This window comes from Rhineura floridana, chromosome 6 (genome assembly GCF_030035675.1).
Source record: "Rhineura floridana isolate rRhiFlo1 chromosome 6, rRhiFlo1.hap2, whole genome shotgun sequence".
NCBI lineage: Eukaryota > Metazoa > Chordata > Lepidosauria > Squamata > Rhineuridae > Rhineura > Rhineura floridana.
Window position 1 is genome coordinate 102,363,950 of NC_084485.1, and position 16,823 is coordinate 102,380,772.

Here is a 16,823-nt window from a genome sequence, read left to right on the forward strand (position 1 = left end):
AGCATGCAGACAGGCAGGGGGAGAGTGAGCCAGCAAGGGAGGACGAGTGAGGGAGGCGGTGGAGAGCCAGCGAGTGCTCGAACAGGTAGGGGGAGGGCAAGCGGGCAAGAGGGGATGAGTGAGGGAGGCGTTGGAGGGCGAGCGAGCATGTGAACAGGCAGGGGAGAGAGTGAGCAGGCAAGCTGGGGACGAGCAAGGGAGGCAGCAGAGAGCGAGCGAGTGCGTGAACAGGCAGGGGGAGGGTGAGCAGGCAAGGGGGGACAAGCGACGGAGCCAGCGGAGGGCGAGCAAGTGAGCCAGTGGGCAAGGAGGACACAAGCCAGGGAGGTGGTGTTACTGAGTGAGCGAGCAGACAAGGGGGAGGGCGAGCAGGAAAGGGGGGACGAGCGAGGGAGTCAGCGGAGGATGAGCTCGCAAGCAAGCGGACAAGAGGGGATGAGCCAGGCAGGCGGCAGAGGGCGAGCGAACAGGCATGGGTGGGCGGGCAGCTCCCTCCCTGCGATCCATGGCAGGGAGATTGCTGCGGAAGGGAGCACTACTCCCCCACCATAACGAGGGTGAGCAAGTGGGAGGGGTAGAGCGATGCATGGAAAAGCGGACCATTGATCAGCTGTTGCGGGGGGAGCTTCAGGGTCCAAGTGCTGTCAGCTGGAGCTACCCGCACTACAGCTGATCGATGTTCTACTTTTCAGCGGTTTTCGCTTTACGGCGGGGGTCTGGTCCCTAACCTGCCGTATAAGTGGGGCCCTACTGTAATGATAAACTGTGCTTTACACAAAAGCCCAAGTAACAGATTAAGACATAGCATCCAGGTGGGAGAGGAAGTGCTCAAGTCTTCTGTCTTCCCTGCCCCCCCGAGCACAAGGCCCATTGATGCTAACATAGTTGGATGTTAAATGTGAACCAACTCTCCAAATTACTATAAGGTGGGGCACTTCCAGACAGTTGCTATTTTGTGGGTGGGATTCAAGTGCATATCAGTACATTCAGGTCGTGAAATTAATGCTCTTGTGCAATGAACCCAGTTCAAAATAGTAAAAAACAAAACCTGAACTTTTTGCAGTAAGGAAAGTGATGGAGAATGCACTGGAAAGTGTGGAGTAACCATTGTTTGACCTGGTGCTGTAAAACTTACCTTGCAAACAAATAAAAATGAATGCTCAAAAAAGAATGGACATCATATAACCTCTCGCAAAATTGTAGAAACAAATCCAGATGAATGCTCAATAAACTGGACAACAGGAAGCAACTATGGAAGTTTTGAGGCCACTTGTATGGATGTGAAAGTTGGACAGTGAAAAAAAGCGGATAAGAGAAAAATCAACTCATTTGAAATGTGGTGTTGGAGAAAAGTTTTGCGGATACCATGGACTGTGAAAAAGACAAATAATTGGGTGTTAGAACAAATTAAACCAGAACTATCACTAGAAGCTAAAATGATGAAACTGAGGTTATCATACTTTGGACACATAATGAGAAGACATGATTCATTAGAAAAGATAATAATGCTTGGAAAAACAGAAGGGAGTAGAAAAAGAGGAAGGCCAAAGAAGAGATGGATTGATTCCATAAAGGAAGCCACAGACCTGAACTTACAAGATCTGAACAGGGTGGTTCATGACAGATGCTGTTGGAGGTCACTGATTCATAGGGTCGCCATAAGTCGCAGTCGACTTGGAGGCACATAACAACGTTATATGAAAGTAGTTGTCTCTTGGTAAAGTTGTGGCAACTGTGTAATCATATATGAGTGAAAAATGAGAATTGTTTACTCCAATTTCCCCTTTTTATTAATCTCAACACCTTTTTATTGGTCAATGTCATATGATGGTGAAGACAGCCTTTTGTGTTTGAAATTGGAGGTTATGTTCTGTTTCTATTTTTGGTGCATTAACAGTTGAATCTGAAATTGCAGTTTGATGTAAAATCAGACTGATTACAATATGTTGCTACCTTAGTAATTACTCTAGCTGTTGGAAAAAAGAGGATGCATGTTTTCAGCCTGCTATGTTTAAACCACTTTATTTAAGGCAAGGTGGGCACGGTCAATTAAAACATTTGGCACACCTAAAATTTTGCTAGAATACATTTCACCTCCCACTGTTTTATCTTGTGCAAATTGAGACTCTCCTGAGGTCCACTGGAGACTATTCTGCAGAAGTCAGTGCCATAATTCCACAATTATGTTTGGAGTTTTTTTAGTGTACATTTTTGCAAACTGTTGCTGTACTTCACATATTCACAGAAACAGAAACAAAAGAAAATGATTTCCTATAGGAAAGTTCACTAAAATGCAAAGGAAATCAGACATATTTAAAGTGACCATCTGAACTATATCAAGTGTCTTAATAATGTTGCTTCCTCCCTGCTAAAACAAGATCAGCACAGCACATGTCTTCTTTCTATTATTTGGGCTGATTTCAGGTGTTGCTACCACTCACCATATGCTCAGAGGCACATGTTACCAAATTCTTCCAAGCTACACAGCAAGTGGATTGGACTGTGAAAGACCAACCCAAATGGTGTTTGCATTTTGACCAATTTGTAGGGCAGTACACTATAGCTGCCCAATTTCCCTGCTTTTAAAAGTTTGATAGAAATATCTGTGGGCTATAGGTACATTCTTAAACCGCAAAGTTTTTTGCCTATGAGTGAATTTCCCTGCTTTTTAATCCGGGAGGTAAGAAATGGGATCCTGTCCAAGTTTGCTGAAAATGGATTGATTTTTCCTTTCCTTTTGAATCCACAAGCTTTGTACTTTGGGCACAGAAAGATGAATAAGTGGATGAAACTTTCAGGCATAACAGCACCTCTAGAGTGAATTAAATGTACAAAATGTTGCATCTTACACAGATGGAAGTTCGTGGAGAGGTTGGGACCTCAACTGATGCTGCCAAATAACTAGATAAAAATAACATCACCTGTAAGGGAATTTACTTATTATATTCAACAGAGCTGCATGAATGGGAAAAGGCCATAAGAATTTCTGCTCCTCTCCCGGTGCCACGCTGCCCTGGAGGCTGGACTGGAGGCCATCAGCCTCGAGCAGTTCTGCGAGGTCTTCGAGGCCCACGCCGGGCCCGCCCAAGCTGCCGCCGCTGCCGCAGCTGGAGGAAGCAGAGGAGGAACAGGAGCCGGAGGGGAAGCTGCCACCGCCACTGCCGAGGAGCGAGCCCGGAGTAAAGAGATGCCCCTGTGGTGATAACAGCATGGAGTCAACTATGGGATGGTATTGGAGAAGAATGGAGGGAGAAAGGAGCTGGAGGACACAGAGGCAGCGGCAGAATGGACATGAAGAACTGTGGAGCAATAAAATCTGCACTAGCAGTTGGAATTTCCAGGAGGCTGGGAAAGAGGGCTTGTCATCACTGCCCTCCTCAGCATTTCCCTATTGCTGCTGTTGGTCTCTTCTGGAGGAGATAAAAGGCAGCCAACTGTAAGTCATCTAGCTGGTGAGAGGACCCTTCCGCTCTGAACTGTATTCAAGACAGGCTGCTGAGGCTCCTTCAAGTGCAGCAAGATGAGCACCTGAAGCTCTATTGTCTGTTAGCTTTCTGTTTGCTTTGTACTTATGTTTTAAAGTCTAGGTTATTTCTTTCGTAATACTGAATGTTTGCTAAATTGTTTTTGTCCTTTTTGAATGCATTGGTTGCTTTGTAAACTGACTTCTTTCCCCTGCATCAATGTTTTGTATTTTGAATGTTTGTTGTAAGCCGCTTTGGGCACAGCTCATTGTGGAAAGGCGGCATATAAATACACTCAAATGAATAAATAAATAAATAATTTTTTAATGAATTTCAACAGATGCATCTTAGTCTGGTGTCTCAGGTTTGACCATTCTGCCTTGGGTGCCTCTGCTAGGAGTCTAGCCTCTTGGTCTAGACTCCTGATGGCATTGCTCTCAGCTTCTTCAACACTGTCAAACCCCCTCACCACGTTAAGGTGTGCATCCTAAAGGGGGAAATAAATACTATCGCTGAAAGATCCAGTTAGTGCTGTTTCTTCCATGATGGTTCTGAAATAGAGTGGAACTACTTTACTCATCCTTGGCAGATTTTTTCATATTTTAACCAATGCTTATTTCTGACAAACTAAGGATATAAGGGAAAATACAGCATTAGCCATACATACTCAGAGTCGAACTATTGAAATAAATGGGCTTAAGTTTCTTAAGGCCATTGATTTCAGTGGGTCTACTCTGAGTATGACTTAACTGAGATACCACCTTTAATCTTGGAATTCAACATAGGAATTGATTGGATTTTAAAATGTTATAATCTCAAGTTTCCAATTCCAGGTGGTGTTTAATGAAATGCTATGTGCTGATCTGTTATTTTAAAAAATATCCCCCCCCCCCATCTTTGCATTGTGATGAAGACCTGTTGGAATTTGTCCTCAGTATTTCCATTCCAATACTTGATAGAATATTTATTTTTAAAGATAGTTTGGGTGCTGACATGTTCTCATTTCTTGTCAACTATTGATACTTTTATTTTATAAGATTTTTTGTCATGTTGGAGACAAATGGAGGAGGACAGGAAGGTGGTCTTAAGGACGAGATCCCTGAAGGGAACAGAATGGAAGCATTCAAAGGGAGCATATGACAGGGCCCTCAAGATCAGGGGAAGATCCTAGAAGGGGAAATTGTGAGTGACTGGGGGAGATAACATGGTGGAGGAGACCTGGAGAAAGCACCTAGGTTTGGGATGCCCTTTCAGATGGTGACCTTCTACAGGGGAAGCACACTACCCAAGGCCACTGCTTGCCTATTTAAGGTGATAGGGGCCAGGGCCAGACTAGGCCCTCCTGCAGGAATTCTAGGACCACAGGGATGTCTGCTTCCCTGTTGAGCCTCTGTTCACCCACGAGGGCTTGGGAGAGGGAAGACATGAGCTTCAGACTCCCCAGCTGCCAGAAGGCGCGGAAGACGCAGGAGTGGTGGAGTCTCAACAAGACCTTGGGAGGGAGTGTGGGGCTGAGTTTGGGTCAATTCCCACAGATGGCGCGATATCCGAAGAAGAGAGCATGCCACCCCAGACATATCAGAGGAGCCGTCGGAGGTTGCCTCTGAGTGTGCATTAACTCCCTCTTCATCGACCGGCTTGAGGGAGCCTCCAAGTGCGTCTCCGCCCCCTGACCTAGAGCCTGGTGCTAAGGAGCCAGTTCTTTCGGGTGAGCCACTGGAGGCACGCCCCCCATCATCCCGCTCACGGCACTATGAGAAACGGACAGGACAGAGGTCGGACTTGCGCAGGAGTCAGAGATTATGATCAAAGACTTTCCCTACTTAAGACTGCAGCTTTCCGGTTTAAGCTGCTCAGTGAACTTCCTTCACATGTTGCAGAGCATGTCTAGAGTGTAGTTAGGGAATTCTAGTGAGCTAGCGTAGAGATTCTTATGAAGCACACTGCTTTTGATGTATCCATTACTTTAATAAAACAAGAGTTAATTGCACCTGTGTGTCAGCCTCATGGATCCCGCTCTGAATGGGACATTCCCCTTCCATGAGCCCTTTATATTGGTGCCATCTCTGGAAGACTCTCTACATAAGCTTGTAGATCCTATTGGTGGAAATATTACTGGAGGCTAGAGGGTGGCTATGACCTTATTCAAAAGCCCCTTCCCTTTAGCCCTGCTTAGTCTCCATGCATGAAGCTAGAACCAGACCGGGTCAAAGTGGAGAAAGAGCCCTTGGGAGAGAAACACCAGGTGAGTAGGGAGGTGGCATGGAGGACTCATGCTGAACTTGACCAGACCCAAGAACGATGGTCTGAGTGACCAGTAGAACGCCACTATTACTGTGTGTGCTACAAGAACCCTCACCCTCCAGAGAAATTTGGGGAGGAGTGGCAGAGGAGAGAAGATGTAGAAGAGGCCTCGGAGCCATGAGACTGACAGGACATCCACTTCCAAGGGCAAGGACCTTTTAACCTGCCAGCTAGCTCCTCCTGAGGCAGAGCCTTTCACACTGTAGGTCTAGTCAGCCTACGTAAGGCTTCAGTTGGCTCTAGCTCCCTGCAGATATGGCATCTCCTGTGAATGGTTTACCTGGGCCCCTTGGAGCTGTCCAAGGTCCTGTCTTCTTGAGTGGGTTTCCTTGTGAGTCTCAACATATTTTTGTGCCAGCCCAAAACAGATCTTAATTTTTTTTACTCTTAGATTGTGTCAAATTCAGGGGTTTTACAGAGGGTCTCTCTCTTCTGATTTGTTTGGAAAAAAATGCTGCATGTCCCTGAAATTAGGAGGTTTCAAAGTCCCTGTTCTTAATCAGTCATTTAACTAAGGGAAAATTATTCAGCACATAAATAATGGAAGAGAATGTAACATTTTTGACAGCCTCTGTCCCAGTATCCTTGGCAACACTGCCAACAAAGACCGGTCATGAAGCATGGTAATAGCACTATTAAAGCTGCCCCTAGCCTGTTGAGGAAGAGCACTGCAGCTGAAAGACCACAGGAAACTGGGGGCACATGGAGGCTAAGTTGTGGCACTGGTGAGATTTGTAGAAAATTGTAGAAAAGCATGATAGCTGTTGATTATTTCACCCAAAAGTGAAATAAAAATGCACCTGATAATGTGTCCAACTGTCCCCTCTGAGGAACTAGTGGTACTAGTGAACTAACTCTTTCCAACAATTTATTCACCATTAGTGATCTTTCTCATTACAGAACACTTCATAAGCAGATTGAAAGGAACTGCATTAGAACAAAGACAAATGCCCTGTGATGTGTCTGATTGTTGCTCCCCTTTGATTAGATGAGCTGCTTGGTGGAGCTGGCAGCGTGGGTTTGAGTCCTGGAAGATCCCTCTCTTTTGTCCCAACATGTATGTAATAGCAAAAGCTGAGTGGAGACATGACCTCTCCTGCTTCCCACCCATATTTCCTATGCAGTGAGCTGCTGGAGGCTGCCCATGTATGTTTGTCTGTGGTTCGTCTTAGGTTTCATGACCACCTCTCCTTGGCTGCTTGGGAAAAGTGTGGGTAGGTCTTGAAACCTTATCTCAGGGGGGCTCTGTGTACTCTTCATAGGCCCCCTATCCAGGGAGCTATGTGTGGATTGTGTTGTGTGTCTTCTTCCTCATCTTTGTATGCAATGTGATCATACAATAGTGATTGTCAGGATCACAAGCAGATCTGAACTCCTGGCTATAGGGATGCATGGGGACTGACAGTAGCAGGGATGTTGCTGGCTATGCCACAACCTGATGGAGTGGGAGCACTGCACAGTCATCTTGCATGTTATGAAGATGGTGGTGCAAGGTGTGTGTGCTGGGGATGTGTTCCCATTGTGTTATTTTTCATTGGCTGCTGCTATGTGTGGGTGTGACTTGGTGTATCTGATAGTGTTTCTGGGGATGCTGTGAGTTTGGCGGCTGTTTCCACACTGTTTTATATTTTCTGGTTGTTTTTTCCCTGTGCTTCCAAAGCTAAGCATACACTGGTTATGGTGGCTGTTCTGCTGGTGTAGTAGTGGTATATATCCAGATTGAGATATACTATATAATGTGAGTATAGGATTGCTTCTGGCAGGCATAAGGAAATCTAATGCTAGTTTCTTGAATATTTCATAGCTCTCACAGGAAACTTTTTGGAACATTATTCATATCTCTAATAAAATCTAAATTATTTGGGTATGAAAGTAGCTGGACACAGAAGGCAGTCTCCCCTCTCTCTAGCTCAGGACTATGATTAAGGCTGTAATCCTTTGCACGTTTACCTGAGAGTAAGCCCGAATGAATGGAGTGGAGCCTACTTCCAAATATTAGTACACATAGGGATGGATCATTCATCTCCCTGGCAGCAATGTCCATAGATATTTTCCCAGCCTTCACCAAAACACTGAAGACAGCATGATCAGATTTCTGTTCTGAACAACACCTGTTTGATAGCTCTCCCTTTCTTGCATTTTTGGATTGTGTGTGCATAGCACACTAAAGTCAGAAAGGAATCAGTTTCACTTGTTTTCCCAGAACAGTAGTTATATTGCCCTATTGTATTAAAAATGGGCCAGAGTTGAATAATTAAGAGCTGCTGTCTGTCCTCCTCCTTGTTCAACAAGATTTAAGAGGCTCTGTCAATCATTCTTTGAGTCTTGCTTTTAAATGCCAGTATATCACTCATCCATGTGTGAATGATGGGGGCTGACCTTGTGTGTATTATCAAGATCTTGGTGGGTGAATTGGGTGGCATAGATGTTACATAGATGTTACATAGATGTGCCCATCTGGGTATTCCGTACAGTATCAACATAGGCTTGAGGGCTCTGTGTGTGTGTTGCCACTATCTTCCTCACCAGGACACCTGTCCATTCAGATGCCAGATTTGAATGCTTGTACCTGGTGCTGGGTCAGAACAAGGATGCAGTTGGTGGACTGTCCACCCTGTTATCCAGCTGCCTCACTGCCTGAGTTGGCCAAGGTGGTCTCCAGCACTGGAAAACTCAAGGACAATTGTTCTGGGAAACTTCAACATTCCAAGGCAGGGGGCTTAATTATTCTAGAGTGGTAAATCCAGAACACTTATGTCTCTGGTTCCATCCATCATTCACCACCAACACATGGCCTCTGATAGATTATCATTGAAGGAATGTGGCATTCAACAGAAAAAAGATTGTCCATCCCTGCTCTATGTAGTTGCTATATAAGCAAATATGGAACACAACCAGAACACTGCATTTTGTTTTAAAGGTATTGTTTTAGTAAAATTGATCTTCTCCAGACATAATCAAAATGTTACAGACTGTTACCTGAGGAACACTTGTATAGAACTTCATTTTTATCCTCATTTATGAAAATAAGTGGATCATCACCTCTGCAGTTGTAGATAGGAAACTGTGACGGATGTTATACATGATGTATTGTATTGTGTACTTTATGTAGCCCCAAGGAATTGATTTCTGGCTAACATCCTTGGGAGGTTTATTGGCAGGAGTAACCGACAAAACCTGCTGCTACATGTCAAACTAAGTAACTATGTATGTGGTACTTGCAAATAAAATTAGCTAATCCAATATAGTTGGATACTTTGTCTTGTGCTAGAGGCCATATACTTCAAGTTACCTTAAAACTTTGCAAAACATCATCAACACCACTCACAATGTATTATTTTATGTTTTTGTGACAACTTTAAGCAAATCAACTGAATTGAAATTGACCTTGAAGACTCTGACTGCAATATCCTTGAAGCAAGAAGTTTCATGGTGACTTTTAAGAGAACATCTCATCCACTGAATCTTACGTATACTATGCATAGTACTTTTCATTTTCTGGTACTTTCTGTATCTCTGTGTCCTCTATTTTTTATTCTAGCAATGAATGAGAAAAAAGAGGGCATCTGCTTTATTAATTCTACCAAAACAGATGCTTGCAATATGTTTGCTTTAGGTTTGGCAATGTGCAGATTTTGACTGTTTACTTCTTACCCCTTCTGAGAACCCCAACATTAAAGTGTTCTGAATTTTGCACATACAAAATTCTAACTGGCTAGTTTGAAATATGTGCTATGTAATTCATATTATCAAGTGGAGATTGTACATAATACACTGTAGATCAGTGCAGTTAGGTTTTTGCAGATTTTACCTGTTCTTTCAAATTGCATGGCTGATTCCATAAAGTATTTTGAGTGATTCCATTTCTTCAAAGTAGTAAACATTAAATCTGGTTTGGTAACCAAATGACATTCCTCAGATTCAGAGAAATAACAGAATACACATCTCTTTGGCCTGTGTCTTGGCTTCCTGTTTGGTCTCTTGGTGCTAATGTCTTCAATATGTCAGTGACAGCCATGATTGATGAGAGGTTTGTGACTTGCCACGTCCAAGTGAAACTCCAGAAAACTGAAAAGAACCCCTTTCTCTCAATTTTTTAATGTTATAAACAATAAAATGCACAGTGGACAGCCCTTTTCATTTTATTTTTAGCTTAATTGTTGTGAATATTAATAATGAATTTCAGCTTAATTTCCTAATTTCAAGTGTTGGACTTCATGATGCTGAGGCTGAATCATATTAAATTTAAATTCCTTCATAAATAATGTTACAGACCTCTATGTTCACCCAGTTGGGGCAGGATCTGATTAAGACTGATCTTCTTGCATTCATTATTCAAATGCTGCTGAAAATGGTATTCAGGTTGTGATTTCTACACATACCACTTTAAAGTTAGCAGAGCTTCCTTTATGGATGAAAGACAACACATTGTGAGCATCCCTATTGCCACCTGCAGTTGGCAGAGAGGTGAAGTGGGGATGGGGGTGATGATGCATGAAAAATAATGGCTGCCTTCCCCATATAATCCTAAAATATTACAATGGGACTATGTGTGTATCCATATGCCCTTTGTGAATTGAAGTCTGCTTCTGACCTGTGCATTCCCCCATTCTGGCCATCCCCTGTCAGTGACATAATGCTAATTCAATTTGGAGTGTTTGAAAGGAAATTTTCTTCCTGTGAGATCATGTGTGACATGCACTTAATTATTCAGTACTTTCTTTAAACTTCTGACTTTGGTCAGCATGAAGGGTAGTGAGAAATCTTCTCTGGCTCAAGTCACCTTCCTATGAGATTGCTTCTGCCTACTTAAGGTTGACTAGAAACTTAGAAGGAAGCTTCTGCATTGACCAGAGAGTTTCCAGCATGAGGTGAGTTCTTGTGTGAGAGACACAAGGGGTTTGTCTCCAATTTGCCTTGAGCAACAAATGAACTTTTGGAACCAAGTAAATTTAAAGGATACCGTCTTGATTAATTACTTGCCAGACAATGAAGTAAACAGCCTAAGATATAGTGGGTTAGATTCAGAAATGCCCTCCTGCAAGTGAGTCTTTTCCACAAGCAGAAGGGCTTTTCTTGCCTAAGCACAAGTTCCTTGTATGAGATAAGCAATCTGAAAGTCCACATTGTGTGAAGTCTTCTACCAGCTCTTGCACAACCGTTTGCAGAACAGTGCCATTGCAAGAATTTCTTCTGCTGATGCCATATCTAGTTCCTGCCCAGTGTGTGTGTTTTATGTTATTTGTCTTGGTTGTAGAACTCCTTTCCTCCTGAGGTACTGTTGGTACTGACATTGGAAATCTTTTGGTGCTGGCTGAAAACATTCCTATTCACTCAAGCTTTTATGGGGGATTTGATTTTTGAGTGTGATCTGATAGCTGATGGTTTGTAGTCTGCTGCATTCATTGTTGTTGTATTTCAACTATTTTAATGAGTCATTGCTTAAATTGTATTCTATTTTATTGTACCCTGCCCTGAGGTCATAGTTTAATAAACAGAACACTGAATTTGTGTTAGCTATTATGGCAGTTCAGCATTGGTAGAACTCTTCTCTGTGAATATTTGTATAATTCCTTTTAAAGTCATCTAAGCCAGTGAATTCCATAAAATAATTATGTAGTATGTGAATAATAGAATCATAGAATAGTAGAGTTGGAAGGAGCCTATAAACCCATCGAGTCCAACCCCTTGCTCAATGCAGGAATCCAACTTAAAGTATACCCAACAGGTGGCTGTCCAGCTGCCTCTTGAATACTTCTAGTGTTGGAGAGCTCGCCACCTCCCTAGGTAATTGGTTCCATTGTCATACTGCTCTAACAGTTAGGAGGTTTTTCCTAATGTTCAGTCGAAATCTGGCTTCCTGCAACTTGAACCCATTATTCCATATCCTGCACTTTGGGATGACCGAGATGAGATCCTGGCCCTTCTCTGTGTGCAACCTTTCAAGTACTTAACGAGTACTATCATATTTCCCCATTGTCTTCTCTTCTTAAGGCTAAATATGCTCAGTTCTTTCAGTCTCTCATCTTAGGGCTTTGTTTCCTGTCCCCTGATCATCCTTGTTGCCTTCCTCTGAACCTGCTCCAGATTGTATGCATCTTTTTAAAAGTGCAGTTTCCAGAACTGGACACAGTATTCAAGATGAGGCCTAACCAGGGCTGAATAGAGGGGAACAAGCACTTCACACGATTTAGAAACTATACTTCTGTTAATGCAGTATTTGCCTTTTTTGCAGCTGCACCCCACTGTTGCCTCATACACAGCTTATGATCAACAACAATCCCAAGATCCTTCTCACATGTAATATTGCTGAGCCAAGTATCCCCCCTCTTATAACTGTTCACTTGGTTTCTTTTTTCTGGATGTAGAACTGTGCACTCATCCCTGTTAAATTTCATTCTGTTGTTTTTAGCCCAATGCTCCAGCCTATCAAGATCACTTTGAATTTTGTTTATTTCCTTCAGAGTATTAGCTATCCCTCCCTATTTTGTATCATCTGCAAATTTGATAATCATTCCCTGCACCTCCTCATCCAAGTCATTAATAAAAATGTTGAAGAGCACTGGAAGAAGTAGTTTCTTTTAACTTTCTTCAGTCAACTGTCATTTAATTTCACTGGGTGATCCAAACTTTTACTAGTGTAGGAGAGAGAGAAAAAATAGTATCTGTCCACTTTCTGCACACCATGCATAATGCTATAGTTTTAAACTAAGTGAAAGCAAAGGTATAATTGTTAAATTTTAGTTAAAAATGCTACTATGGCTCACAAAAATAAGCCAAATGAGTAGATCATGGCAGCATGTTTGGCTAAAGAATTTTTGACATTTAAATTCAAAATATACCTTTCTCTTCAACCTGTGATGCACATTTAGATATTACAAGTCTATGCAATTTTATGACACAAAATTTTCCAAAATAGTAAAATTTCCAGAAACCTTAATATCTAGTGTTCATGAAGAAAGCTAATTTGTCAAGTAACATGAGTATTCTGCCTGCTGAACCATAGAACCCTGAGCCAAACATAGTTTGGCTTTTATATGGCAGATTTTTAAAAACAAATAGTGGGTAGATGGGGAGCCAGATCAGGACCATGATGTGGGATGAGAACCTCTCAGTTTATGCTGCAGTCCTGTTGAGAATGTTTTTAAAGATGTTTTTAAAGCTTTAAAAAAATGTTTTTAACATTGTTTTGTTTTAATGTATTTTAAGGTCTTTTTATGATGTTTTAAAGTGTTTTTAGCATTTCTGTTTGCCGCCCTGGGCTCCTGCTAGGAGGAAAGGCGGGATATAAATCAAATAATTATTAATAATAAATAGTTTTGTTTATTTTTCCACAAAGTGATTTCTAAGTGAATTTTAGAAACAAAGTGATTTTTTAGAAACAGAGCAATCCTAAATGGGCAGTGGAGTGGGGGAGGAGTTCAGGGGCAGGTAATCTGCCACTTTCAAAGGACTGCTGGTTCACTTTCCATGGGAGATACATTAATTTTTTTCCTTTTTAAAATTCATTCCATTGTTTTCAGTGTGTGTAGGGGGGACTACCTACAGAAGCTCAAGACTGGCAAGGGTACAGTCTCCAATCCAGGGCAATGTTGGGGAAGGAATGGGCATTTGGTTCCAGCTCATCCAAGGCTGCTCCATTCAGACAGCCTTCAGTAGGAGCTAGGGTTGCTGTGTTGTGAAGCTTCTTTGTTCTTATATAAATGTAAGTGTGACAGTATTGTTTTCATTGTTTCCCCCCCAGATCTGCTGTTTAGATCAAGATGAACTGGTCTAATGTTTTGATTGGATTTCTGCAGTTGAGTAAGTTTTCTGTTATTCTTTGTGATAAAATTGCTCCAGGCATTATAGCAGTATAGCAAGTCCATCACAGCTGTGGCTTCAAGATATACCCCCTCCCCCATATTCCATGTGCACACTGTGTCAGAAGATGACATCATTACATATATGGGTGCATGTTCAAAAAACAGGGAACAATATATAATATATTGTCATTCACAACATGATACTGTTTGTTGGAGGGAGTTATAAAACATACATAAAAACAACATTTAAATTCTAAACATTTCCATATTAATGTTAACAGCCACTAGCCCTTTCATACATTTCTCTCATGCATTTGACCAGTGTGTGAGAAGGAAGTAGGACTGTGCTGGTTAACTACCACCAATGTTGTGTGCACCAAATAGAACCTCATGATGTTATCCATGGACACACCTGCAGGAAAGGGAGCCTTTGTGTGTTCAGCTATATGTGTGAAGGCTTCCACATGATTTGGAATCCTGAAAATTGGGTGGTGATGGTTATTTATTTGTTTAAAAGTATTTCTACACTGCTTTGTATTAAACATGTCATAGCTGTGTGTAAAAATGCAACATAAAAATAATAAAAATGGTATACTAAAACAGATACAAAAAAAGAACTAATATAAAAACAGATTAAAACAGAAATTCAGTAATAACAGGGTCCAATCTTATGGGTCAGGGAAAGCCTACACAAAAAGATATGTCTTTACAAGATGTCTGAAGCAGACGGATGATGCTTCATGTACAGCAGAGGGAAGGTAATTTCATAGTGCAGGAGGTTCCAGATCACATGGAAGCTGTGTGTTAAGGCCCCCTTTCTGTAGATGTTAGTGTTGCACATTTGGACTCCAGGGGAGGAGCAACTCATTGCCTGGAATGTAGGGGTTGGGGCTAATTAGTGTTCTTTCCTCATATATTGATAGCCTTCATGAGGCATTCATGTGCACAGGGCTACTATGTTATTGACACTTATGTATAGTTTTGCATATTTTTGTACTCCTGAATTTAGTCACAAATTTTATAGGGAAATATGAATGTGCTGTTCCATATTTTATAATATATATTTGTCAATGAAAGATAAGGCCTTTGGAATGTTTGTGAGGGACTGGAACTGCTGTAAAATTACTTCATATCAGTGTATAGAGGTTCTGTTATATTCATGTGAATCTAGGTCATGAAGTTTTGGTCTAAGACTAATTTTTTATATATATGTAATGATAAAAACAATGACAAGTAATAAAATAATGAAAAAAAAACAAAACCCAAAAGTGAAATGATGGCCCAAAATGATGGCCCAAAGCATATTTTTTATTTGAGTAAAATTTGATTTTACTCATGTCCTTGGAAGTATTTGTTCAATAATCTTGCCAGTATTTTTTATCTTATGATGATAAATGCTGTAGCTCTCCCTTATAGGAATTATTCAGACTAATCTTTTTTTTCCCCCTGTACCTTCAGATTTTCTTCGAATGGTAATTTCCTATTGCATGGTATATCAGATTCCCCCACAGAGCTTTCAGCTACCATGTGTATCAACAGAGAAAACTTCTAACTTTTATTTGCCTGCTGGAATTGCACAAAATGGTCCTGGTTTAGATGAAGAATATGGGACAATTGAAGCCAATGCCACAACACTGGTGACTGAAGATCATTACCTGTGCTGCCAGTGGAATGATACACATATTAACTGTTTTATATATATTGCAGAAATTGAAGCCAAGGCATTTGCTTATTCAAAAACTGGTGCCTTTACATCTCAGGAAATAGGTATGTTTGGGAAAGGGTACAATTATTATTGTTGCCACCATTAATAATATTTATTAATATATGCTTCCCTATATCCTACATTCTCAAGGCAGCTTACAATAAGAAAAAAATTAAAAATGCATGCAACATCAACAGACCCTCCCGGATGTTAAGTTCAACAGAGGGGCCTTCTTGATAGTTCCACCGCCCTCAGAAGTTTGGGGGAGGGTCAGGAGAGTGCATTTTCTGTGGCAGCTCCTAAGTTGTGGAATTTGCTCAGGTGCGCCTGGCACCTTCACTGTACAGTTTTCGGCAAATGCTAAAGATACACCTCTTTATCCTGGCCTTTGGCACTTGAGAGGTATGTTTTCAGGATCCACCCTATTCTTGTGAATGTAATTTGTTTTAATTGCATTTAATGCTGAATTTTAGACTGCTGGAATCTGCTCTGGGACCTAGTGAAGGATGGGCAGAAATAATAATAATAATAATAATAGTAGTAGTAGTAGTAGTAGCAGCAGCAGCAGCAGCAGCAGTAGCAGTAGTTGCTAATGGAAAAGATAAATTAGACTAAAAGGCTTGGGAAAATAAAAAAGGCCTTTGCCTGGTACTGATACGTAGATTTCTGTGGTGAGGGCATTAATATAGCAAGGGTGTCACCATTGAAAAGATTCTTTCCCAAGTAGTGACCCACCAAATCTCAAAGTGAGCAGTAGAAATAGAGAGTGTTGATCCTTGGGGTACTTTCATCCTAAGTTGTGAAGGGCCTTAAAGGACAAAAATAGCACTTTGAATTGGGCTCAAAATCAACAAAATCATGTCCAGCATCAGGTGACATAGACAGTGGGGAGTATGTGAACCAATCTGAATACTATTTTCCCTGTAAAGTCAAAATCATCTTAACACACACACACAGAACCAGAGTCTTGCAAGGCAGCCAAGGTTATAGGCCAGAGAAGCTGTCAAAGACAAGCCACAGTTGGTTTAAAATCTAGTTTAGGAGGTCATAGGAAACAGCGGCAGAATAGAAACAAGGTGGTGTAAGCAAGCACAAGCTTCTGCTGGGGACAAAGGCAATTCAAAGGAGTTGCAGGAAACACAGAGCAATTAAGATGAAAAAAAGTATTAGTCCATGATCAAAGGGGTAGGAAATATGGGAATAACCCACTAAATAAGCTTCTGTTAGAGGCCCATTCACGCAGTCACAACTATGGTAGCTGTTTTGGGAGTGAGGTGTCAGGATAGTGACACCCACTGATCCAATTGCTGTTTCTGTCCTGGGGAATTACAATAGGGTATCAAAAGCTGATAAACACAGAGAGAGCTCAATGAGTGTTTCATAGGAATGTCTTGCCACATGTTTGAGCTGTTATGGTTTCATTTTTTCTACAGCACAGTTTGCTCAGAAAGTTGTGTGAATTGGCTCTGAGGCACCATGGGTGCCAGTTCAAGCCCAACCCTGGCCTACATAGTTAATTGTTCCTGATATATTGTGACTTAAAAA

General features: G+C 41.6%; 1 protein-coding gene across 1 annotated transcript in view; it reads left to right on the plus strand.

Moving 5' to 3' along the window:
* The window catches only part of LEPR (leptin receptor), a 93,356-nt gene that overhangs the window by 9,117 nt on the left and 67,416 nt on the right, over window positions 1-16,823 (plus strand). The window contains exons 2-3 of the mRNA XM_061633350.1: window positions 13,513-13,571; window positions 15,032-15,340. Coding sequence (XP_061489334.1) covers window positions 13,532-13,571; window positions 15,032-15,340 — 349 coding nt within the window. The 5' untranslated portion in view covers window positions 13,513-13,531. The remainder of the gene's footprint in view (window positions 1-13,512; window positions 13,572-15,031; window positions 15,341-16,823) is intronic.